This window comes from Rhinolophus ferrumequinum, chromosome 7 (genome assembly GCF_004115265.2).
Source record: "Rhinolophus ferrumequinum isolate MPI-CBG mRhiFer1 chromosome 7, mRhiFer1_v1.p, whole genome shotgun sequence".
In the NCBI taxonomy this organism is placed as follows: domain Eukaryota; kingdom Metazoa; phylum Chordata; class Mammalia; order Chiroptera; family Rhinolophidae; genus Rhinolophus; species Rhinolophus ferrumequinum.
The window spans coordinates 74166687-74192362 of record NC_046290.1 but is presented as its reverse complement, the minus strand read 5'-3'; the positions used below and the strand labels follow the sequence as shown (position 1 = coordinate 74192362).

At 39.2% G+C, this 25676-nt stretch overlaps 1 protein-coding gene across 1 annotated transcript in view; it reads right to left on the bottom strand.

Moving 5' to 3' along the window:
- Positions 1-5411: 5411 nt before the first annotated feature.
- MAN2A1 (mannosidase alpha class 2A member 1) overlaps positions 5412-25676 on the bottom strand; it is a 164725-nt gene continuing 144460 nt past the window's right edge. Inside the window, exons 19-22 of the mRNA XM_033110404.1 lie at positions 25258-25391; positions 18104-18298; positions 9004-9114; positions 5412-6997 (exon numbers count right to left, since the gene is read on the bottom strand). Of these exons, the coding sequence (XP_032966295.1) occupies positions 6845-6997; positions 9004-9114; positions 18104-18298; positions 25258-25391 (593 nt within the window). The 3' untranslated portion in view covers positions 5412-6844. The remainder of the gene's footprint in view (positions 6998-9003; positions 9115-18103; positions 18299-25257; positions 25392-25676) is intronic.

The following is a 25676-nucleotide window of genomic DNA, read 5'->3' as shown; positions in this document are numbered from 1 at the left end:
TTATATTAGTTTCCTGAAAACTATACAGGTCTGACAATTACATTCGTGAACTTGTTGCAACGATGTTGCTAACCTTTTTTTGATATCAGAGGGATTATTCATTATGAATTTGTACCAACTGGACAAAAAGTTAACCAAGTTTACTTCACGGCTCTTGCTCTTGCATCACGACAATGCACCAGCTCGCACAGCATTGTCTATGAGGGAGTTTTTAGCCAGTAAACAAATAACTATTGGAACATCCTCCCTACTCACCTGATCTGGCCCCCAATGACTTCTTTCTTTACCAAAAGATAAAGGAAATATTGAAAGGAAGATATTTTGATGGCATTCAGGACACCAAGGGTAATACACACCAGCTCTGATGGCCATTCCAGAAAGAGTTCCAAAATTGCTTTGAAGCTGTGGACTAGGCGCTGGTGTTGGTGCATAGCTTCCCAAGGGGAGGACTTGAACGGTGACCATAGTGATGTTCAGCAATGAGGTACGTAGCACTTTTTCTAGGATGAGTTCACGAACTTAATTGTCCAAATTGGAAACATGCTTCTTTCATTTCTCCTCCTGAAGTGTGTTTACAAATCAATATTAATGGACATACTACCGCACCTCCATTTTCTTCTGCAGAGTCTAAAGCCTGGCTACAGATTACGGGGAGCCTTTAAATTCAACAAAAAACATTTTCGGTCTGACTTCCAATAATCTCCCGTCACCAACTTCCAACAGACATGAGTTTGCTCGTGTTTGTGCTGTTGGTGTCAAGCCATCCTCCTCTCCCACAGCTAGTAGGAGATGTACTTATATATCCTTCCAGGCTCAGCTCAAATCCTCCCACCGCCTCCTCTTCCCTCATCACTCCGGGCGAAAGCAAAGTCTCCTTCCTCTGTACTCCACAGCTATCACTGGAGCCACCACTACTAAAGCGGCTCTCTTGTTCTCTGATCTATGGCACCTTAACTCCATGCAGAACTTCCGTCCCTTATTAGACAGAAGGGCAGGATTATTAAAATCCTCTTCCCAGAGCCTAGCACAAGTACCCTGACCAAATGACAACTTCACTTAATGTTTATTGAAAGCTCAATGCAAAATCTAAAACCGATTGCCTTCAGGCTACATTAAAGGGAGCCCCATAAACTCAATGAAGATGAATTTCTAGATTTTACTTAAAATATATTTTAACTTCAAAGTAATCTGGTTAACTGCACTTAAAACATCCATTTAGGAAGACATAATAAACGAATGAGTCAAGTCGTTTTTCTTGAAAACTCACTTCCCATACAGCCAGCCTGAAATTATTTCAGTCCTGCACGTGGCAAGGAAATCCATCTCAAGGAAGGCATGTGCTCTGGGGGGAGTTTGGGACCGAACCAAAGGCCTCCCCCACCGCCCCAACTTCGATCATGCTTTGAAAGCCAACACATGAGGGCTGCATTTGGTTTAGTAAAAGCTGCACACATCCAGGCCCTAGAGATACATGTTGCTTGCTAGCACGGCCATTCAGACTTGGGACCGGAAAATGAGCTCAAGGCTAAGCTTGTGAATAAAAAATTTGGAAAGCTATATAAAGCATGGGAGCCAAGAACCCTGGGCTCCATGTAAAGCCCTTAAAATATGCTCTTTTAAGTAGTACTCTTTCAGTTTCCCTCCTTCACCTATTTGGAGATTCAGAAATTCACTTACAGTCCTTCAATGGTATAAGTCTATTTGAAAAAAATCATAAAATATTTAAACAGCTTGCTGATATACTTCAAAGAAGCTAGCCTCACCGACTCTGTGCTCCCATCACAGACCCTTGGTCCTCTTCCCCTCGGCCTCCAAATTTTGCTTGACATTTGGAAGGCTCATCTCGCTACGTGGGAGCCAGCTCCAAATCCACATTTGATTTCAAATACTCTCTGAGTGTGTATGCCAAAGAACCCTGTAATTTTCAGGCATTTTGCTAGTACACACATCCTTGATTCACTTTGTATTTTTAAATACCCTTCTTCTCACCTTATATTTGAAAAAAAAAATATCTACACAATATAATTAAGTGCAGTTTTTAAACATATTTTGAGCAAAATGTGCAAAGTGCTGGGAGCAGTAGGGACAAAGTAAGAGGTTGTGTTCTGAGGACCTGGTTTTACAGCCAAGCTTTAGCCGGGCCAGTACACACAGACCCATTTGGCAAAGTATCCAAACAAGAGAGCATGGTCCTGAGGCAGCGGGGAGGTGCATCACTTTAAATTTTGTCAGCTCTGACATACCACTAAACTTGACATGGCTTAAATGTCAAGTCAATAAAACCTGCCCTGGGAAGATCTGAAAGCAGAACCTTTGAAGCAGAGGAAACAAGTGTAAAGCCCTTACGAAGAATTCTTCATGTTAGAGACCCATAAAAACCCGAGACAATAGTAAGAGTGGTAGAAGGCTGATTTGGGTCAGGAAAGGATTTCTTAAACAACATCACACACACAAACACACACACCCCATAAAGCTGAGGTAGGTAGAAGGGACAAAGGCCATGTAGGCTGTGGTGAAGAGTTTGTATGTTATTCCAAGAATAACAGGAAACAGAATTTTCAACAGGGAAGAAGCTGTTTCAATTTTACCTTTTGGCTTCTATGTTGAAGGAAGAAACTTAAATGGGCAGGACTGGAAGTAGGCAGAGCTGTTAGGAGGCAAAGGCAGCAGGCCATGCACAAGAAGATGGCTTGGAATTTGGAGACGGTGGGACACGTGCACAGATTTTTACAGGATGCTGTCTGGTAGTAGAGATGTAGGTTATAGGACATATTATCAAGAGTTGTTTAGAGAAGTTGGAGACAGAGGCCTTCCTTCTTGCTCTAGGCCAGTGCTTTAGTGTGCACGTGAATCCTCTGGCGATATTGTGAAAATGTAGATTACGAGTCAGCAGGTCTGGGGTGGGGCCCGGGATTCCAAATTCCTAACAAGTTTCTAGGTAATACCAATGCTTCTGGTCTGAGGACCACACTGAGTAGCAGGATTCTAGCACAAGATGACCTTAAATTACATTTCTAGTTGTATTTCCTACTAGTTAGTATCTTCACATACCATGTGCTCCAGACCAATGCTATCTAATACTGCAGCCACATGTTGCTCTTTAAATTTAATTAAACTAGAATAAGAGAACAACTCAGAGGACAGCAAAACAGAGAAAGACTGTCCTGGATGATACCATCTCATACTTCGCTACAGCTGTATTTGAAGTATTCTCTACCTACCCTTAAATGTTTGTTACTGGGAATAACAAATTTCCGATTTTTGCTTAAGCCATTGTACGCTGAAGGCATCTGGCCCATTACAACCTCCCTTCAGGCATTTGTGCTCTGCTTTGATATACAGCAGCAGCATGGTCCTTGCTAGTTCTCCCCACTCCCCTTTGAACCATCCCTTCAACCATTCGGTCACAACCCCTCTTAGCTCATTTCATGTCACAGATTGGCAGGATGCTGGTGAACACATGCCCACCCAAGTTAAATTTTCTTTACCAGTTTTAATATTCAAATTATTCTGACACGTTGATCATCAAATATGAAGCCAAAGATAATTTTCATTATCTGATGATGATTTTTATTAATATTTTTCTAGCTTTTTACAGTTCGGCATATACAGATTACAAATTGATTAATCTCTTTACTGTATGAGTCACCCAAAACAAGTCCAAACTTCCTAGTTAGCATGTATCGTTTGCTTGGCTACCCCATACAAACCTCTAGAATATTTACCCTTCACCCTGCTCCATCGCCCAGCTTTGAAGCAACTCTCCTAGAACCACCGAGCTGTGTGGTGGTCAGGGCCAGCAGGCTGGCCAGCTGCCTCCACACCCCTCTTCCTGCCCGCCTTACCTGTGGATCAGCTCACGTGGACCTTCTCAGCATCATGCCTTGGCTTTCTGTCCTCCTCATCTTTGTCCTGGAAAGCATGGAGTCTGACCTCAATCTGCCCGTCCTAATTGGCTCAGAAGGCCCCATGGGCAGGCAGCGTGTTGCTGGGAAGGTTGCTAGACTCCCAACTCCAAGGTGATCCCAAACCCACAAGTGAACCGCACCACTCGCCCATCAGCCACTTGCTTTCTACAACTGTCCTTTCTAACTAGAACTGAGCTGAAGAAGGAGTGATTTATTCACAAAGGAACACTACTCCACCCTACCCCTGAAAATGTTTACTATGTACAAAATACGATTTAAGAACTACTCTAGAGGACCATGCACATAATAAGATTTATCTTTTATTAGAGATCTTATATTACATAGTCCCAAAAAAGATATAAAATCTTCCAAGAGAAAATATCAAAACCTATTGATTTCAAGGTAAGCAACATAATCAAAATGAAAGCAAAGATTTTCTTCTAGACAAAGGAATGCGAAAACATTTCGGCACAAGTACAACAAAGACATGGAAAGGTAATTACAATGTTTTACAACACACTTTACAGCATTTAATTTTAATCAGTATTTGTAGAAAACAAGGGTGCTGAGTTCTCAAACACTGCAGTTATAATCCAAAATTAAAATTTCCAAAAAAAACAAAACAAAACAAAAAAACAAAGGAGAAAGTAATGAACTACTTGGTCAACTGAATATCTGTGATAATAAATGTAATAAAACCGAGGCACACAAATATGCCACCAAGATCACAACTGAAGTGTATGGTTTTTAGTGTGTGCCAGAGACTCAATTACTTAATCAGTTCTTGACCACAGCCCAAAGCAAAAGCATCCTCTCTTCATTTCCCTGATAATTTATTCTAAAGATAAAAAGCAGAAAGATGCTGGCTAAAGAGAATTTCTGCTTTACCTGTGAACAGTTGGTGGCAACACACTCTGAATAAGACCTGACTGACACGGGACAGATCAATCTTAAACAACCCAAAGTGGCAAAACCACTGTTATTGCATCAAGATTTTTTATTTCAACTGATCAGAATTTCCAGAATGAGTCAAGCACACCCATTTAACCACAGAACACAGTGAACTCCCATAGGAAGGCTTTACTTTTAAGATGCAATGAAAAGACTGATCTTATTCCTGGAATGTCCTTCTGGGAATCCTACTATCTACAGAGGCCCACAAAAAGAAAGAGTTTTGTTTATAGCTGTTTATCCCCCCAAAATGAGGAAAGAAACTTACAGTACATGTTTATTGCATGAAATTACTTCCTTGTAATATCTTTATGAATACCAGTATTGTTTCCTTAATTATTAAAGGTGAAGGAAGTTTATGAATTTAACATAACTTAACAATAATCTTAGGAGCTGCATCTTAAAAATCCAGATGATAATCAGACTACCTGGTGAAACGGAAATTAGGTTTTAATTTGTCTATAAAGATGTTGGAATGACAGGAGGCACGTGAAGTTTAAAGTCAGGTAATGCTAAATCTATTAATTAACACAAAGAGAATTTTCAGAAGTGTACATATTCAAAGAATCCTTTCTATGTCCAAACTGAATGTTCTAAATGTTGCTAATGTGGTTTTTATTGTAATGTCAAAGTTAACAATGATCCCAAATAAATTTTACCAAATGTACTGTAATGGCACATGGGCTCTGAACTTCACCTTGAGGTTAGCACACACATACAAAAGTTTGGAATTCACTGAACATATTCTTTAATAAGATAAATCACGGGGAGCTACATATAAGTGGGTTTCAAAAAAGGGTCTATTTTAAAGCGTTCTCTCTTCAATATGGTTAATTCCTCTGAAATGGAAACAGTATGTGGATTTTTGTTATGAAATCCTTGCTTCAAGTTGCAGTCTCCTTGGCAGCAGCATATTTTAATTAACAATATTTTTCTTCCTTGTTTTGTTTTCTGAGATCTCAGTACATTCAAATAGTCAAAATGTTTAGAGTGATATCACCACAAATTTAACAAAACAGATCAGAAGGTAGCCAGCATGTCAGGCAACATTTTTACAATTTATGTGTCATAGAAAGTACCCACGCCCTCTTCCTACCCTCATTTCCCCCCTTCCCCAAACAGTAATATGGACACCAAAAGATTTAACAAGACTTATAAAAAAATAAGGCACATTTATTTTGATATGGTATTTTTTAAAATAGAAAACCCCTTCTCTGAACATCTGTATTCAAATGAGCTGTGTAAAAAGACACCTTGTGGTACCTAAAATAGGTTATGGTACCTATGGAATTGCTTCTTGTATTTTAGTGACAATGGAATAAATTGCACCTATCCCACATTGTCAAGTAATGAAAATATGCCTCTTGTTCTACTACTGAATGATTCAAAATCTGTTATTTCTGGAAATACTTACAAAGGGTGGGAAGGGAGGGGTCAAATGGTACATTAGAAAAGGTGTGAAAATCAACTATGTATATCATAAGGGTTGATGGATTGCACTTTTCCACATATTTCAACACACACAAATTTTCTAACGTGTATGAATGATTGCAACCATTTTGGCCATTAGCTATTACCTACCAGCTTATTCCATTTTGATAAAAAAATGGACATTTTGTAAAATTAACAAGGAACTAGCCACATGAATACTCACAACAATCTCTTCACAACTCCCAACACAGATATAATTAGTTAGCATTTAACCTGAGATACAATCTGTTGAGAGGCTGTCTTTAGACATTTCTTTGCTTGTTGCATCAATTCATACCGATGGTGGTAGCTGATGGAAGGAACTTAAAACAAAACAAAACTGGTTGATAGCATGGCTTTTTCTTTCTTACTATACTGGTTCAAAAAAATAAAAAATTAACAGAATTTATGTTCTCACAGTAGCCAGAAGCTAAAATAATGTGCTTCTTTATTGCACGTCAAATTAAGAAGTATGTAAAAGCCAATACTTCCCAATCCAAATCTGAAAGCCAGGTTCACCTCAGCTGGATTCGGAATGTGCTGATTTCCATGGCACTCATGTTGATCTCACTTATATTTCGAGCGTCTGGAGGTGAATGCATCAAGGATAATGATGACCGTATGAGACTTGCAACAGTAAACTTGCTAAAAAGTTTCTGAACCAGTATCTAAAAGATCAACGATAAAAATTTGCATATTTAGATCAACTCTGAAGAAAGATTAGTAATGCATCTTTATAATCAGTGAAAAATAGTATGAGACACAGTAAAACAAAATATTTGAAGTTTCTTGCAAGTAGAAAAATGAGGTGGAGAGGGAGAATAAATATACTCGTGCGTGCCTGAATATGTAGACCGTCCCTGGAGGGAGATGGAAGAAACTGGTAACAAGACGAGGGTGATTTGCACTGCATTCCTGTCTGCGTTGCTTGAGAACTTACATGCAGGGGCCACTTTTTCAGTAAGAGAAAGGACATGCATTGGCCAACAAACTTTGAAAACATCCCATCTTCTTTCAGCCAACGCTGACCCTTAAGAGAGGTGGTTTTCAACCATTCTTTCCTGTTTCCAGCAGCGCTAAGAGACAGGACACAGCCCTGCCACAAGAAGGCTCCTTATGTCAGTGAGTCCCATTTATCGGGAAGGGAGGTTGTTTGAATATGTCTCCCTGGATCGTATAATCCCCTTGAGACTCAATGCTTTAATGTCTGACTACAAATGTTCACAATCAAGTATACTCGAATCATCAACAATAAGGCAGAGGTGCAAATCTAATTTAAAAAATAACAAATATATCAGTGCTTTTTCAGCACCAACTCCATGCAGGGTGAGGTAAAAGAAATGGAGCTTATCTAAGCAGATTTAGGCTCCCTATAGTATTTTCTCTTCTTTTCAGATCCTATGTACGTGATAACTTGTTGAAACCCATACTTGATTTCAGGTGTACAGCATAGTGGTTAGACATTTATATAATTGAAGAAGGGATCCCCCCTGACTAGTCCAGTACCCACCTGGCTCTATGCATAGTTATTACTATATCATTGACTATATTCCAATGCTGTACTTTACATCCCCACGACTATTACGTAACCACCAATCTGTACTTCTTAATCCCTTCACCCTTTTCACCCTGCCCCTACTGTGTACATCTTTAGCTATATTTTAATAAAAATCTTATGTGTATATATGCAGAAGGTGCCAGAAAAAATGTATACACATTTTAAGAAAGGAAACAACTGTATTAAAAGTGTAATACTCAATATATACCGATACCAAAAGATGAATATAAGTCATGTGTGTACATTGTGCGGGCACCGCCCGTATATAAGAAACCGATCACTAGCATCAGGTGTACAGTGGATCTATGAGGTTTTGGACAAGAGCTAGGTCAGCTGAGCTGCCTGGTGGGGCAGACCTGCCTGTGTAAACCAGCCTGACTGTGTTCGCTGAGTTACAGCCTCCTCAGAGCCAGAGGCGGAAGATTGGAGGTTTGTTTTCCTCCAAGGAGAGGCGTGATGGAACTGTGAGCAAGACCAGCTTGAAATCAAAAATGGGCAGCCTGCAAGCAGTGGTCAGCTTGAGTATCTGTTTGGTCTGCACAGGGTGGACTTATATGCAAATCTGGCTTCATCAGCATTTGTAAACCTGTATGTTTCCCCAAGGAATCATGACTGGAACTGAGTACAGCTGCCTTAGGGGCGGTTGCTGAATTAGTCCACCGGCCACCGTCTCCTTGCTCCTTGTGTCTCCCGACTGCGGCCCTAATCCGCTTTAGTCAATATGAAACGTGCCTTGGCCCCTCTAGGACTCATGCTTGCCATCGGTGAACTAGATGCTACATGAATACGTCCAAGAGAGGAGGGCATATGTGGGCTGGCTGGGGAGAAGGTGCTGGCAGGTTGGAAATGAAGGCCTAAGGATCAAAGAGAGCGCTGTCTTCCACCGTGCACACGCTCGGCCGTGCATTTTGATGGTGACAAGGAGAAGAGACTAAAGGTTGAGAAAGTGCTTTCTTAAGATGGGGAGGCTTGAGCTCATTTGCAGCTGAGGGGAACAAGTCAGGGAAGAGGCAATGACACATCGTATTGTCAGGATTATTTGCGGAAAGGAAGGATTCTGGAGCACACTAATTCAGTAAGCAAAACAACAACAACAACAACAACAAAACCTCTCACCTTTCCCTGGGTGGTGGAGCAAAGCAGCCCCGCGTCTCTGCTGGAGAAGCGGCAATCAAACCCCTTCCTGTGGAGGATCAAGGCCGCCTCATCCGATTGCTTGCCATCCACCTGCAAATGAGCAGAGCACCAACATGCTACAGTGACTTTAAAACAAACGCTGCAACTACTGTACACTCCGCTGTTTTGATGTATCTCCAAACCACACAGGCTCATTTGATTGAGCAGGGAAGCCAGGCAAAAGCATTTCCTCTCAGCTTCCGTGTGCAGTGTGCTCATCCACCTGCTACAGCCCGGACCCCTCCCCCAAGGAGTCAGGTGATAGTATGTTCTAGGTTCCCAAGTCACCTCAGGCCGTGGTCTCCCCACAGTTCTTGAGGACTTCGGTTTCCTTTCATCCACATATTACACACTGCTTTATCAAAGTTTCTTCAAATAAAGCATTTCATTTTTATTTATTTTTAACATATATATCAGTTGAAAAAAGTGTACCCAAATTCAGTCCTTATCTGGTCACTGAATGACATTATCATCCATCTTAAAACTGAAACATGCTTTATTGAATACTGATTTTTGCTAATTGAATTAACATTTTTCATCTTTAACGTATTATTAAATTCATTATTATCTAATATTAAGTTAATTATTTTTATATAAGAGACACCTGAATTAGTTATGTTTATCACTTGCTAGGCCAACCACATTTATTAGCTTGGAGTATCATCTAAATTCATATTACAGAAGCTATTCTTGTGCTGGCAAAAAGAAAAATACTAAACATGACAAGACAGCATAGGGGTCAGAAGAGGCATACCTCGTTTTATTGTGCTTTGCAGATATTGTTTTTTACAAATTGAAGGTTTGTGGCCACCCTGCGTCGAGCAAGTCTATTGGTGACATTTTTCTGACAGCATTTTCTCCCTTTGTGTCTGTGTCACATTTTGGTAGTTCTCGCAATATTTCAAACTTTTTCATTATTATATTTGCTGAGGTGCTTCTGTGATCAGTGATCACTGATGTTATTAGGGCAAGACCCTCCCCCAGCAAAAAGAGATTACAATTTGCTGATGGTTAAAAATTTCTAATGGTGAAGTATTTTTTAACAAGGTATGTACATTGTCTTTTTAGACATAAGGCTATTGCACTTAATAGACTATAGTAGCGTGCAAAGTTAACTTTTATATGCTCTGGGAAACCAAAACATTTGTGTGACCTACTTTATTGAAATATTCGCTTTATTGTGGCGGTCTAGAACCAAACGCGCAATATCTCTGAGGTCTCCCTACATACACTTTATTGCAGTCACATTTCTTATATTCATTGAAGTCTTGATGCCATAAATGGTTCAGGACTTTTAATATTTTAAATAACAATTATCTTGATAAATTTTATGTTTCTTAAAGTGGGAAGATGTTTATGGTAATAAGCAAAATGAATGAAAACTCCTTGGAAGAATTAAATGTAGTTATTCAAGGACAGTCGTGCGCTGCCTGGCACTAATGCGGTGATGAAAATGATCCTTTTTTTTCCTTCTGTGGCCACAGATACGAATATGCCCCAGTTCTTGAACATCCTCACCAAGGGGTAAGATTTTTTAATGTGCTACAGAGACATCTTTTCTGGCTAGCTGGCAGCACTCCCACCACTGATTTGATTTTTATGTGCCTGAACAATTTAAAACCCTCCTCACCTCAGATTCCTGGCTGGAATAACCTGTTTTATGACATGTCACCCTGGTATTTTGCAGTGGTACTGCTAAGATTTTGTTTGAAGGAAGAGAAAAAGGTCATTTAAGGAATTCTGAGTCATCTCAGGGCTACACGATACACACAGCAAGTTGAAATCACAGGATAAAGATTTCTAATGAAATTTCCATGGACTTCACACAATCTTAAAATAGCACCTAAGAAATCCTGAAAATCTTCCCTTTATTATATACATAAGATATCCAGAAGAATAACAAAGAGGACTCAGTCACGTGCCAATTGTGAAACCTTAGAACAGTCTTTTAATCTTCCTCAGCATCAATTTCCTCATCTGTAAAATGGAGCTAGTGCACGTGCACCTTCTTCATGGAGTCACGGTATTGAGTTACATGGTTGAACATACCATGGAGTCATGGTATTTGACTCTAGGAGAGCAAAGGTATTTTGAAAAACCTATTTTTACATTCATTAATGTAGAAGTAATATCTGGAGCTCAGAAAAAGAAGGGGAGGACATGGGGAAGACAATTCACACACTTTGAAACTGCACCAAGCACTGTGCCAGGTGAGTTTCACATGAAGTGTTGCTGTAAAACAGTTGCGACCGCAATTGCAGCTGAATCCGTGCAGGAAGGCTTGGATGTCCCCGAGTCGCACAGGGAAAGTCCATTATATAACTCATTTCAGGTGATAAACTAACGTGCAGCTCCTCAGTGAAGCAGGGCCTGTGAGGCTTCTCTAGCGACCGGGTAGAGGGTGGGAGAAGGGGCTCTGCTCGCAGAACAAAGCCCGCAGGCTGAGAGAAAGCAGGATCAGAGGCAAGGTCTTGTTCCACCACAAACCAGTCATGTGACTGCAAATATCACTTCGCCTTTGAAAATTCAGGGAACTGGGTCTGAGTCATGGATTGAGGGTCAAACACAGTGATTGTAACAATAATTGCAGCTGACACTTATTGAGCACTTGCTGTGTGCCAGACCCGGTGCAATGTTTTCCATGGATTAACTCATTTCATCTTAACCTCTGAAGTCGTTGAGGTGACATACAAGTTTGCTTCAATTTATGTAAATGTACAGGGACAGCCCTCCCACAAAGCATTCTCTCAGACTCACATAGCAGTTATCTCTAATGACTCTATATTAGCCCTTCATGATCTTTTCCCATGGATGGTTAGTGTATCCTCTGTCCCATGGTTTATTGAGTAGACAAGAGAAAAAGAGGCAGTGTATTCCCCAACATTTTCCACACTATCGCTCCCCTTTTGTTCCCATGCAAATAGGTACTATAAGGTTTTGGATAGGGAACTGGAGTCAGACATGCCGAGGTGTACCTCCCAGCATCACCTTTACTGCCTTTTAAAAGTCAGTGTGACCTTAAAAGTCACCTACCATCACTAGGTCAGTTGCCTCTTCTATAAGACGGAGTACAAGTCTTGCCTTCCTTCACGGTGTTGTTGTGAGACCTGAATAGGCTCACAGAAATAGGCTCAGCACGATGCTTGGCACAGAGACAATTTGAGGTATGTTATTTCAAATAAAATCTGAGGCATTATTAACAAAGTATATAAGGAATACAAGTCAAAATGATATCAAGATTTACTCTGGTAATAAATTTCAACCTTCTCCCATTTATTAAAAAATGTGCCAACATTTTTACTTCATTATTAGTAATAATCACAACTGGGCATGACTGAAATGTTCTAGTTGAGAACCTTTATTTTTCAAGCACTATGTGCCAGATGCTGTTCTCAATGCTTTACAAGCATCACCTCACTTAATCCACCTCTCTAGGGTGGGTACTATTACCATTGCCATGATATGAATGAGAAAATCGGGACTCAGAGTATTAAGGGACATGCTGTGTCACCCAGATGGCAAGTCGAAGGGATTCACTCAAATCCTGACAGTTTGACTCCAAAGTCTGTGCTCCTGACAGTTTGACTCCAAAGTCTGTGCTCCTGACAGTTTGACTCCAAAGTCTGTGCTCCAAACAACTCCATTTTCCTGCCTTTGCTCTAACGATGAACTGGTGCTCACAGAGGTCGGCTGGGGGGAAAGAAGAGGACTACTTTTGACGTAACATAACAAAAGCCTATAGACTAAAGGAGATCACCCTCTGATTTGAGGCTGCAAAAAGGGAGCATTTAATTAGTGGACCCAGCAGAGCTAAAACCATGATTTATCATGTTTCAATTCAGAAAGTAAGTTTTAGAAATTATAATCTCTATCCATCTACCACTTGCCCATCCACCCATTCTTTCCATTTTAAACAGGATTTAAGGTCATTCTGAAAAGTACACATGCATATGCCAGTCTCTCCTAAGAAATAGTCAAGTGCTCCTCTACCAAAATGCGTAAGAACCCAAAATGTGAGATTTGTGCTATTCCTGTCTCACATCAAAAGAAATTGATTTGCTCATTAGTAATGTTAGGATCATAAATCAGTAAACTCCTGGAAATTACAGTAAACAGTATATGTGCACACATTTTTTTTTTTTCCCCTGAGAAAAGAGCTATAAATTAGACCAAATTCTCCAGGAGGATGTGACCCCACCATCCTCATAGGATACGTAAGGTGTATATAGATTAAGGCATGGCTAAACACCTGGTGGGAAAATTTCTCCTACCTGCTCAGATTCTTTATAAATGCCTAGCAACATTCATATTTCAGTGCATTCTGACAGCTGGAAAGGTTAGAAAATTGCAAACTCTATTGTAAGTCCTGAAACAGGAAATAACCAGTAGAAATTCATTTTCCAGGGCACTCATTAAAATGTCCTATAACAGTTATCCTGTTTTGATCAACAAGATAACATGACAGAAAGGGAAAGGTGAATGGTGGTTCTTAGATATGTACAACAAAGGGATTCTTCCCCCCACAATTTTCACCTTTCCAGAAGCTAAGGAGATCAATAGAGCACCAATCAATTCTTATAAGAAAGGTGAAATAAAGTAAAAACTGTAAACCACCTCTTTAAGAAATGAAGGGGGTGGTGTAAACAAGTCAGGACAGAAAATCTTACGCAGTAAGTGATGTTGATGTTGAAATGATTGGTTAACTATTTTCAAGAAACAGTTAAGCACAAACCAAAAGAAATTCCGTCCAGAATAAAGAGTTAAACACAGATATAGAGGTAGATATAAAGCTATACATGTATAAATACATACAAATACATACAAACATAAAAGAAGTAGAAGTAATCTGAAAAAACAATAGTTAAGTTACATATCATTGTTCAAAACATGAAAGCAAATTGGCTCTGGGAAGCCCAGCCCAATGGCTTAATCAAGCCCTTCCTTGTCCCTGGAATGTCAGCATTCCAAGCTGGACCTATAATTCTAGCCTACAGAACCCTGACTCATGGGCCTTCCTCCCATGAGATTCTCCCAGCATCCTCTCTACCAAGACTCCTTTCTCCCTTAATCATGACCCTTTCCCGATGACATGGCTTTCCCATTTAGTGCACATGACCAGTGTTCCGGTTCCCCAGTTTTCAAACTTTTACAGAAGCTTCTTTTTAATATCTCAGGTTCTTGACAGTGCAAGAAAAGAGAGTGGTAAAGATAAGAAAGTTGGAGGCCGGGCATATAGGATGGGAAGACTAACAGTTAAATTTCTAGACAGTGGCTGGAACATGTTGGGGTGACCAGCATTCTGTGAGAAGGGGTTTCAAGTGATATTTGTTCCCCTCTTCAGCCGACTACAAATGTACAGGACATATCATTATTTTTTTCCAAAAATATACATGAAATAGAAAAGCAAGATAGGCTTATATAAAAACATAACATTATCTACCCATATAGAACAATTCCTGAAAAACTAGACTTTGAGGAAAAGATTTAGCAGCCCTTAAAAAGTCAAATACTACCTACCCGCTGAGGCTCTGTACACTGCTCACATTCAGTAGACCTGCACATGTGTCCTAATATTGCCATTTACTGCTGGACAGTTTTGTCTTCATCACTTAAGTTTTCCAGCCCTTACTTTCCCAATTTAGCAAAAGGAAATAACTCGATTAGGAGGAGCGTTTCTAAAAATTACTAATTCCTAGGCTCTCCACCCCAGACCTACACAATCAGAATCTCAGAGATGGGGAAATCTGTAGAAGTCTTTTTTCTGAAGTCTCCCCAGTATGATGTGGACACAGTGACTCTGAGGCCCGGAAGCTGGAACTGGTGAAGCACCGCAGTGGGTTAGCCCATCTCCAGCCCCCCAGGTCCCCCACCTCTCACTGTTGTTTGAGCCCGTCACTCCTTTCTCCATGAGAAGTATGGGAGACTAACTGAGGTGTAGAACTGAAGAACATTCAGACGGCAGCCTGGGTGACGGGCAAGCAGGAGTGTCCTCATCATGCTGCTGATCGAGGAGACCAGGCAGGGAGAGAGAAGTGTCCTTATCAACGCAAGGTGGTCCTCAGGCAGATTATTCATGGAAACACTGTGAGGTGGTGGTTAGGAAAATGCTTACTTAGACACAGGCCACGGAGACCTCTGGTCTTGCTTGGAACCCAACCCCTAGGTTGACATTATTTCAATGGGGAAAAATGCATTGCGATCTCCAGTGAATAACGCATTACTGTACGCTGACAGCTACCAGCACACAACAGGAACACAATCCAAAATGTACAGGTCTGACTTCTGGATTTATGCATTGAGTCATTTTTGTCTTTCTTTTAGAATAACCATGGAATTACACTTGACACCTTTTAAGCACCAAGCTTTCTTCGAATCAATACGTCTATCAGCTTCCTTCAATGATTATTTTCCTGTTATCAGAAGTTAGAGGACAGAGAATAATTCTTTAAAGAAGCGATTTTTGAATGGACCAATCAATCCCTTTGAATTAACAGTGAGCTTGTAAACAACCATTAGAAATATGTGCTAAGAGTCAAAGGCTAACATAGGAACTTTTAAAAATTGATATAATGCAAGACAGCCCCAAATCTTTAGTTCTGATCATGTGCCAGAATGATTGTTATCATTAGGCATTAACATTTCAGTTCTTATTCTTCTGGTCAAATGTCTAAGTTGTTAAATTGCTTTCTATGCCCTCTGCTAAAACCCTAGTTTGCACCTGAGCTAGTATAGCCTGTAAACATCATCAGAATAACAATGTGTGTTCACAAAGCACTTCTGTTTTCAAAGGGCTTTCACAGCATTATTTCTTGTTTCTCACAACAGACCTGAAGTAGGCATATTTGATAGCAGCCCCATTTTATAAATGGTAGCTGAGTCAGCAGTCACTCAGCCAGCAGGGAGCGAAGGTGGCACACCTGTTCAAAGGTGAGAAGAGACAAGGAAAGCCAGGTGGCCTAGTGAGTGGGGCCAGACTATATAGGGCTTGAATGCTCAAGGGCTGAACCAATTTGGTAGGCAATGGGAGTTTCCATCTGAGGAGTGATTGGATTAGTATGGCAGGAAGGTAGCCAACAGCAGGGAGAATTAAAGGAGCAGGGAATCACTAAAAAGAGGTGATCTGGAAAACAAGTGCCAGCCTTGGATTGTCCAGGGTAATCCACTGACTTCAGTCAGCTGGAGCTGCTTCCAGAAAACAATCACTTTCGAGCAATCTTTGGAAGGAATCATCTACAAGTGAGGCTAAGGAAGAGCGGCCACTGTGTACCCCAGAAGTCCCAGGATCCCTCAGGCTGCTAATGTCCTCTACCATGTATGCCTGGAGGTGGCGACCTGAGGCCCAGAGTCTTTGGTGCCCTCTACTCTATCCCTTCTCTCTCTTTAGTTCCTGACTTTTTGACAGGTTAGCTCAGGGAGGCTGTCCCTCGCTACTGTGTTCTTACTCAGTCAAAAGGTAGACCCACGAAGACTGCAGCAGAATCCTAGGCAAGAACACTCACAAGATTTCGCTCATTCAACAGATCATTAGTGAGCCCCTACTACTATATGCATGTACTGCTGTAGGCAGGGAGATATAATAAGGAATACAATACGCCCCGCTTTCATCAAGCTTCCATCGGACCACATCTCCTGCCTTTGGGCTTTCATCCTTGTTCTTTACTTTGTCCGGACCACTCTACCCACCGAAATCTGTGTGAGTCTCTTATTCCCTGACTTCTTTCAGAATTTTTTTCTCATTATCACCTTTTTTGTGGGGCCCTCTCCAAACACCCTATTCAAACTTGCATCACCTTCTAGAATTGCCCTTCTCTCTCTCTTTTTTCTTCATAATACTTATCTCCAACTAACATGTCATAGGTTTCTCTTACTTTTCTTCTTTAATTATTTTACTCCTCCCACTAGAATCTAAGCTCCGAAAAGGCAGGAACTTTTGTCTGTTTTGTTCATGACTGCATCCCTAAGGTCTTTGGCAGTAAAACTGGCACCTAGCAGTCATGAAATAAATCTTTCAAGTTCACTCACGTGATCAAACAACCCTCTGACACACAGAGATACACACACAGGCCTCTAACATTCACTTGTATTCATTATTACATATCATATGTATACATTTTCCTACACAGTCACGCATATGTTCCTAATCTTGCACATAGTTTTAAAAGCCCTAAATGTCCAAATTTGTAAGCATTTTTTCTTACTTTATTTGTTTGTTTATAAACTAAACATTTTTTTTTCTCCTCTTACATTGTTTTCAAACATGAACATTCTGTTCTTTTCATATTCAGGCCATTTATTATAAGATATTTCCCACAGAATCCATAACCACTTACTATTTCTAGCTAAGTGTATGTCAATTTACAACATCAAAACAGCTCTACAAAACATAAAAATGATGTCAAATGTCTAATCTTTATTCTTTTCAAATGCAATCTCTGACTTTAAAAGTAGACATATATGTAAACTAAAGCAATCTTATGGAATTAAAATTCTATACCTAATAAAATCTACCCTTGCTCTTTCTTTATTTTTACATTTCCCCAAATAGTTGGTTTCTCAGTGCAAAGGTTTGGGTTGCAATGATTTTCAGGAGAAAGTTATAAATGTACAAAGCCTCTCATACAGAAATAATTAAACATTTTGCTTTCTATTTCTCTAGCTCCTGAGAAACACTGGTTAATAAGATGAAATGAATGGAAAATGCCAGTAGAGCTGACCTTAAGGCCTGGTTCTCCCATCTCCTAATTATGTGACCTCAGGCCAGCTTTAGCTTCCTTATCCAAAAGAAGAAGAAAGATGATATTCCCTGACCTGCTCACCATCCAGAACTTTTCTGAGAATAACAATAATAATAATAATAATAAAATTACTATTGGGATATGCTCTAAGCTATAGAGCAATAGTCAAACGTAAGGTATAACGATCAAAATGCAGTCCTCTTAATCAAAGATAGTAAAACTTACAGTATTTTTTTCTTCTTCCTACCCCCTTATATCAGGTATATTATAAAAAGTAATTTTTATAGATATGTTTTGGAGTATACCTTTGCCTGTATTGTCCTCAGGTTAATCAGATGAATGTCACAAGGCAAAGATGACAGTAACGGAGAGAATTCACCCAGCAGCTGAAGGGTGGGTACGGGGTTCTTTTCTATCATTGGAAAGACAGGGTGATTCAGGAAAGAAGAAGTTATGTGGCTAAGGAGGGAAGGATAACTGACCGACTTCTTTTCTTCTTCCTGTCAAAAAAAAAAAAAATGCTTAAGAGTTATGTATTTGCAGTTCTCATAATATTAATTGAATTACCTGATAGGAATTAAATAGAGAAGAAATATAAAAATATACTGTTTGATTTTATTATATTTTATAAATAAGAGTCTTAGAAAAGGCATAAGAGATTACCAAGTTCAGTTCTAAACAATACAAGAAAAAAAAGAGTGTCCACTTAACTCATATGCTTAGAAATAGCTCTTTTCCATTGCTTCAATATTAAAAATTCTTATAACATTTTAGGACAAGATAAACTTTTTAAAGAAATTCTCAACCTACCACAAAACTCTTAAGTAGATGGGTTGGGATGTTCATGTATTTTGCATATCATCAAATGTTATCTCTTTTCCCTCAGGATTTACCCATCATATTCTCATGGTTTCATTTATACACTTAATTAAACCATAAAGCCATGTGTTGATCCAAAGTTATGTTTTATGAATGTTACCCATGATAGCATTTAAAAAAAAACTCTAAAAATAAATAACGTTTTTAAATAACACAGGTGGCATAACTAGCTCATCCGTTTTCTGTAAATTTGGTAAATCATTGTCAGTTGCTTCACTCTACTTTATTCTCCAAACAGGAACTGTTATAGATCTTATACAATAATTATCATTTATCTACATGATATACAATTATTCATTAAAATCTAAAAAATATTTTAGTCTTTGCAATGATGTGTACTTACAGACAAGTGTTTCAACATTAAATAAGTCTGCCAGGGCTGGGGACATACATACGGTGGATGACATACACAATTAATTAAATTAATGACTAAGTAGAACCTTAACCAATAATGCCTAAGATGTAAAAGCAGACCCAGAAAAGCAAGAAGAAGAGAAAATAATTTATGTAGAAAGGTCTTTTGAACACCAGTGATATTTGCAGCAAATTTAATTTTGTATCTTATTTTTAAAATGACTATTTCACAGACATCTTAGGATGTTGCATCCTTTTTGTAATACAAGGCTCAAATGAAAGGCTTGGCTACTTATCTGTGTGAAAAGATAGGATTTATAGAAGATACAGAGCTTAAAATTCAAGAGTGTCAGATTAGCACTGAACAGAGGGTGTTAGTGAAGAGTGACAAGCATCTTGCCAGGAGCAAACTGTAGATGTCATTACAATTTAGACCATGGAGAGAGAGAGGAAAAAAAAAAAACAAAGACAGCAGAGGGAGACTGCAATATTAAGACACTGAGAAAAAGAAAAAAAAAAAGAGATCTCAAAGAGTTGTACAAAAATGTATCCATTCCACCTTTTTTAAAGGAAAGATTAAATAAAGCATATAAAATAATATTCTCCAAAAATACTGAAATTTAATGCAGCTTGTAGAATAACATGAATAGAAAGGGAACATTTTCAACAAGATGCTTTAAATGTACTCCAAGATCAAAGAACTTCATAATCTAGGTCAGGATTGCTGACAAAATCACTTTTGAGTAATAAAGATGAAAAGTTCTAACAGAAAGGAGAACACCTGCCTTATCAAATTCAGGAGGGGTTAAGTCCACTGGAGGTCAAGAAACATTCAGAAAAAGCTCTCTGGCTTTGTTCTATGCTCTTGGAGGAATCCCCAGACACTTCAGGGAGAAGATGGGGTATTTCTTGATGGATTATTTATATTTTAGAAGCAGTAATGTGCCATATTTACCTTTCTTCCACACTCAAATCAGTTCACCTAATTCTCAGTGCTTCCCCCAAATTCTCCACACATCAGAATGGCTTGGGGAGCTTTGAAAAAACACAGATTCCTAGGCAGGGGTGGGGCCCTGGGAAAGTGAAACTAAAATGCCCCTCGGCCTCGGGTGAAGTTCATGGAGTCAGTCCCACACTGCTCTGTGGACTTGTGCTGGGAATTGCCAGCCCATACATCTTTCTAACATTCTAGAAGAAACATAGCTCCCTTTGGAATCAAAAGTATAAACCTCATCCTTTAACTCGTTTTTGATTAAAAACCGACATTCAGACTCAAAAACACGTTAATGAAAAGTCGGGTCAAAGGAACCAATATCATGCATATAAGTACTCTGAGAATTCAAGAACTGTGCCATTGACTGTACTTAGCAAGGCAAGGAAGGGAAGTTTATAGAAGGAAAGGGGAGAAGTATAGAGAAGAGAGGAGGTTCAGTGCCCTAAGAGCACCTTGAATACACAACATTGCTGGAAGCTGGCCAGGCCAGGTAAGGCAAAGTCTCACGGAAGGCTCCATCATTCACACACTTTCTTAGCATATTTATAGCAACAAGGGGCTCAACAAAACATTTAACTGTTCAGTTATCACCATTTTAATTAATCTCCTAGAAAAGTAATCTTTTAACTGTAATCTTATCATAATCCCAAAGTATATAAAATGTGTTTGCTATTGGAAATTTTACATGTTTGTTTGAGATATAAATGAATTCCCCAGCCTTGTAGCAACAAAAATACAATTATAAACATTATTTGTTTTTTTGTTGGTTGGAAGGCTTGGGAGTGCACAAGTCTAGCTTTCTCCTTGCAGCATGTGTAAAATTAAAAATAGTTTCCAGCATATTCTGATCCAAACCACACCAAATTGAGATCTTCTCCATTGGGTCCTAGCCCTTATTTCACAAGTCAAACTACTTGCCAGGCTCCTTGGTGCCTTTCATTATGCCCACTTGAGTTACCTTATCCCAAAACATCAAAGATTTCCATTTCATCTACATCAAAATTTGCTAAATTATGTACGATAAGAAGATGTCATTTTTTAGTCACCTTTATTCATTCAGTAGGACCTGACACATGGAGGGAATTTGATAGTATGTCAAGCAAATGTAATATAAATACAGAAAGAAAAATATTGTAGGGGAGAAGGATGGAATAAAAAGACAAAGAGTAAAAAGAAGAAAGAATGAAAATGTATTGAATCTAAAGATTTAGAGATAAATATCATATAGCACAAGCTGAAGCCTGGTGTTCTGTGGGCCTAATTTGACTACAGAAATGCTCTGGTAGGTCTGCATGGTATTAATTTTTTTTTCCCTCATTTAATTCTCAAAAATAGAAAGAAAAAAAAATTCCAGAAGATTTCACATTAAAATCATGAAAAACAATTTAAAAACTCCCCCAAACTGGTAACTATTTTTTTTTTTTTTACCCAAAACATTGGAAATTCAAGTTACCTTGGGCCCCCACATTCCCACGTAGAAACAATCACCTGGAGCTGAGCTGTGGCTCCCAGGTGGGATGTGTGTCATGTTCACCACAAGTCCTCTGGTTACTTAGCTGAAGCATTTGCCCCCAAACCTGACTCATCTGCCTCCTGTCATCACTCTCCTGAGCCCTATAAGCATTTGAGCTTTTCATCTGATTTCTCCTAACTTCCATTTCTTAGATGTAAAGAACTGGTTTCAAGAGGTAAAATGTTACAACTGTAACAATTGAACACTCCCAGTGCTTCTAAGTCCAGTTTAATACCGCCTTTGTTTTACCAGTCCTTTTCATTTCTAACTCAGTACCTCCTTTACTATACTAGTTGCCAGCATAAAGATGGTAGGGAGCAAGAGGCAAAGAAACAAGTCGTAAAGGGTCAACGCCAAAGTGACAATTCCTATTTTCCATTTCCGTTGACCTTTGAGCATCACAACCATGGGTGATGGTCAACCTCATGTAGCCATAGTCCTCTGCTGCGCATTTATACATCTCACAGCAACGATCATTTCAGTCCTTATACTCACTGCCTCTCTGTGGAACACTCGAGAACAGGACTCACTTCTATATAGTCACCCAGGATTACTCCTATGAGGCTTCAGCAAGCTCAAGGCTTCCCACTAAATGCCTTCCTGTCCAGGGTATGTCTCCCCACCTCAGTTTCTACCATCAATATTTTAGACATTAGAGTCTCAGTTGAAAATAAAAACACTTTGTAGAAAATGTAAGTTATATGATATGCAATATTTCTTTATCAAAAATCTTTCTAATCAATTTCACTAGAAATTAGAATGTATTTTCTCTTCTTTAGTTCATTTTTTTATTTAGAAGAAACTATTGACTTAAGCCCAAAAATCTATAGCTGAGCAAATGAAAAATTTAACCAACATAGGATTATAAAAACATTGGACCAAATTTAAATCAATTAATCTCCGAGGAGTTTTAAAGGGGAATAAACAAATTATTTAACTTCTAAGTGAAAGCTTTATAGATCTGACATGAAAATCCTTATTGCTATAGTTAACAGAAGTTTTGCAAATTAGTGTCTATATATAGAGAAAAATCTTAAAGTGAGAAGAAAAAAAAAACTGCCATCACTCCACAAGATTTTCCTAGGTAGGTTTGGTCCTAAATCTACACTATCTTGTCAGTAATTGATTTAAACTATGAGTCCAAGAACTATAAATCTTGACATGTAACATGGATGTTAAAATATTTTTCCTGGAAGATTCTATATATTGGAAGAACACTTTGCTTTAATTAGCTGTTGTCATTTCATTCAATCAACTAGTATTTGACTTAGAGACAAGGAGGTACTGTGGGGCACATGGAAATGAGGTAGACAAGTTCCTGGAATCCAGTACGAGAAACAGAACATTCATATGATGAAAGGCAGTAAGCACTAACTGTGACAAATACAGTGTGCTATCTCAGCTCACTCATTTAGGTTATTTGTTATTCATTCAGGAAACACATATTGGGTGCTTCCTTCCTCTGCTAGGGACAGCCTAGAAGTAGAGAGACATAGCCCCTACTCTCAGGGAGTTTATGGTCCAAAGGAAAAGAAAGACAATGATCAAATAATCACAAACACAGATGAAGGGGAGATGCACAGGTCTGAGCGAGCATAGAAGAAAGAGATTTGAACTGGTCAAGCAGAAGCAATTGACAAAGTGAGCTCTGATCTGAACTATTACTAGGAGTCCCCTGGGCAAAGGTGCTGTGGGGGTTGGGTGCATGGGAAATACCAGTGGACCCAGAGTAGAAACCGTGAGAGTCATTCTAAATGAGGACGGGGGACAGGCAGAGTCTATATCATGAGAGGCTCTGTAGGCTGTAGTAGATTTTGGTTTTTACACCGAGAGCAATGAGAAAACATCAGAGAGGTTAAGCAGGGGGGCAATGAGGTTAGATTGGATTTAAAAAGAAAACAAAAACACTCTGCTTCCTGGGTTAAGAACAAATATGGCAGGAAGAGGGCAGTAGAGTAGGAGTGTATAGGCTAGATCCAGGAAACACACGATATTAGTTTAGATTAGGGTAGTTAAAGTAAACAAGTCTATATAGATTTGAAATACAGTATTTAGGCAATGAGATAGCCAAGCACTGGTGATTACTGTTGTGAGAGAATGGCCAGTGAGGGAAGAGTGTGTATGAAAATGACTCCTAGGTGGCTGGCACTGGATGGAAGGTGGTGCTAGTCACCAAGAGAGGGAACAATAGAAAAGGGCCAGGTGTGGGGGTTAGGGAGATCATGAGAGTGATCTTGGATATGCTGAGTGTGAGGTGCCCTTAGAAACGTAAAAAGAAATATCAGGAAGCAACAAGATAAATGGGATACGTATTTGTGGGTTCTCTCTACATAGAGGTGGTCACTGAAGCTAGGGGAGTACGAGACTGCAGAGTTGGAACATATAAAAAGAGAAAAGGAGAAGGCCTGGGACCAAGCCTTAAGGGCTCTGATATTTAATGGCTGAATAAAGAAGTATCAGAGAGACAGAGAAAGAACTGCCCAAGAGGAAGGAAAAAAACCAAATGAGCGAGGCATCATGGAAGCCCTGGCTAGAAAGTGTTTTAAGAAGTGACAATGGTCAGTGTCACAGGCTGCTGAAAGGTGAAGAAGATAATCAAAACCATCTGCTGGATCCAGTGACATTGGCAAGAATGCATGATGGTGGCCAAAGCCAGACTGAAATAAATTGAGTATGAAAGGGAAGCAATGAAATACACTCATTTCATGAACTCTGACTCAGTAGGCTAGGGGAGACAGGACAGTAGTATACGGGAAATGGAGACGAGTGTGTGAGTGACGACTGGGTTCCCTTTCCATTTTTAAGGGGAGAAAATGAAAGGCCAATGAAAGGAATTCCTAGGGAGATGTTGGCCAAGAGGGGCATGGAGTGGTAAGGAGGGAGAATAACTAGTAACAGGATCCTGAGAGGGCGAGTACAGTAAGTTCCAAGGACGAGTGGAGGGACTGGCCCTAGATGAAAGGAAACATCTTTATTGTAACACATGGGAAGAAGGAAAGAGTGGGAGTTGAAGATGGGTACCGAGAACAGAGAGCTCTGTCGCATGGTTGTTCTATAAAGTGGATGGTGAGGTCGCTGGTTAAAAAGAGTAGAAAAGATTTGAAATGGTCAGTGCAGGAAGAGGGAGGGCAGAGTAGAGAAAGGGACACGTCAAGGGCCATCTGAGATGGTAAACAGTAGTTTATGCAGGACTCCGAGGGTATTTTTCTGCCACCTGACGAAGCCTGTTGTCAGGTTGGTTCATGTTCAGTGGAGCTTTGGAGACACTGTTTAACATGGTATGCTGGATCTTTGCTTTGCAGAATACAAATTGAACAAGAAGACAGACAGGTAAATCCATTTTCAATTTATAAGTCTAAGACTAGAAGTACACAAAGGTTTCAAATACATTTTACTAAACAAACTTAATCTCTTAGATTTGTGACTAAGCTCTATTCTTTAATCAACTCTTTCAAAATAATTTCAGGAAATTTCATCCAAACTGATTTCTTAACATTATTTTATATCTACATAACTAAGAAAAAATAAACATTAAAATGACGTAAATGCAAGTCTTACACGATAGATACCTGCAGTTCTCTTTCTTGTGACTATAGACTAAATCTATTATAAACAAATCCTAATATTGTAAATTGTAAAAAATTGGAAAAGTCGTCATTTCAAATTGTGGATGGCAAAGAATAATCAACATTAGAACATGCAAATTATTTTTTTCATACCATATTCATGACAGTTCTTTTTTCTAGTAGTATTCGAAATAAATTAGCTGTAATCTTGTTATCATGGACACCTTGCTCAAGGCCACGATTATCATCTTGCATGAGTCTTCGATCCATGATAACTTCAATCTGACCTATGAAACAAATGAAAAAACTGGCCAGAGTTACTTAATACAGACATTCACTGAGGATCACGTAAATATAGGCACGGTCTCAATTTAAGTTTCTACTCTAGCCAAGGAGACAGAACTACTGGGGGTGCCAAAAAAATGTACATACATGACTTGCATTCATCTTTTGTTACAGGTATATATTGAGTATTACAATTTTAATACAGTTTTCTGTTTCTTAAAATGTGTATACATTTTTTTGGCACCCTCTGTATACAACCCATAGTACCATGGACTTTTTCTCAACAG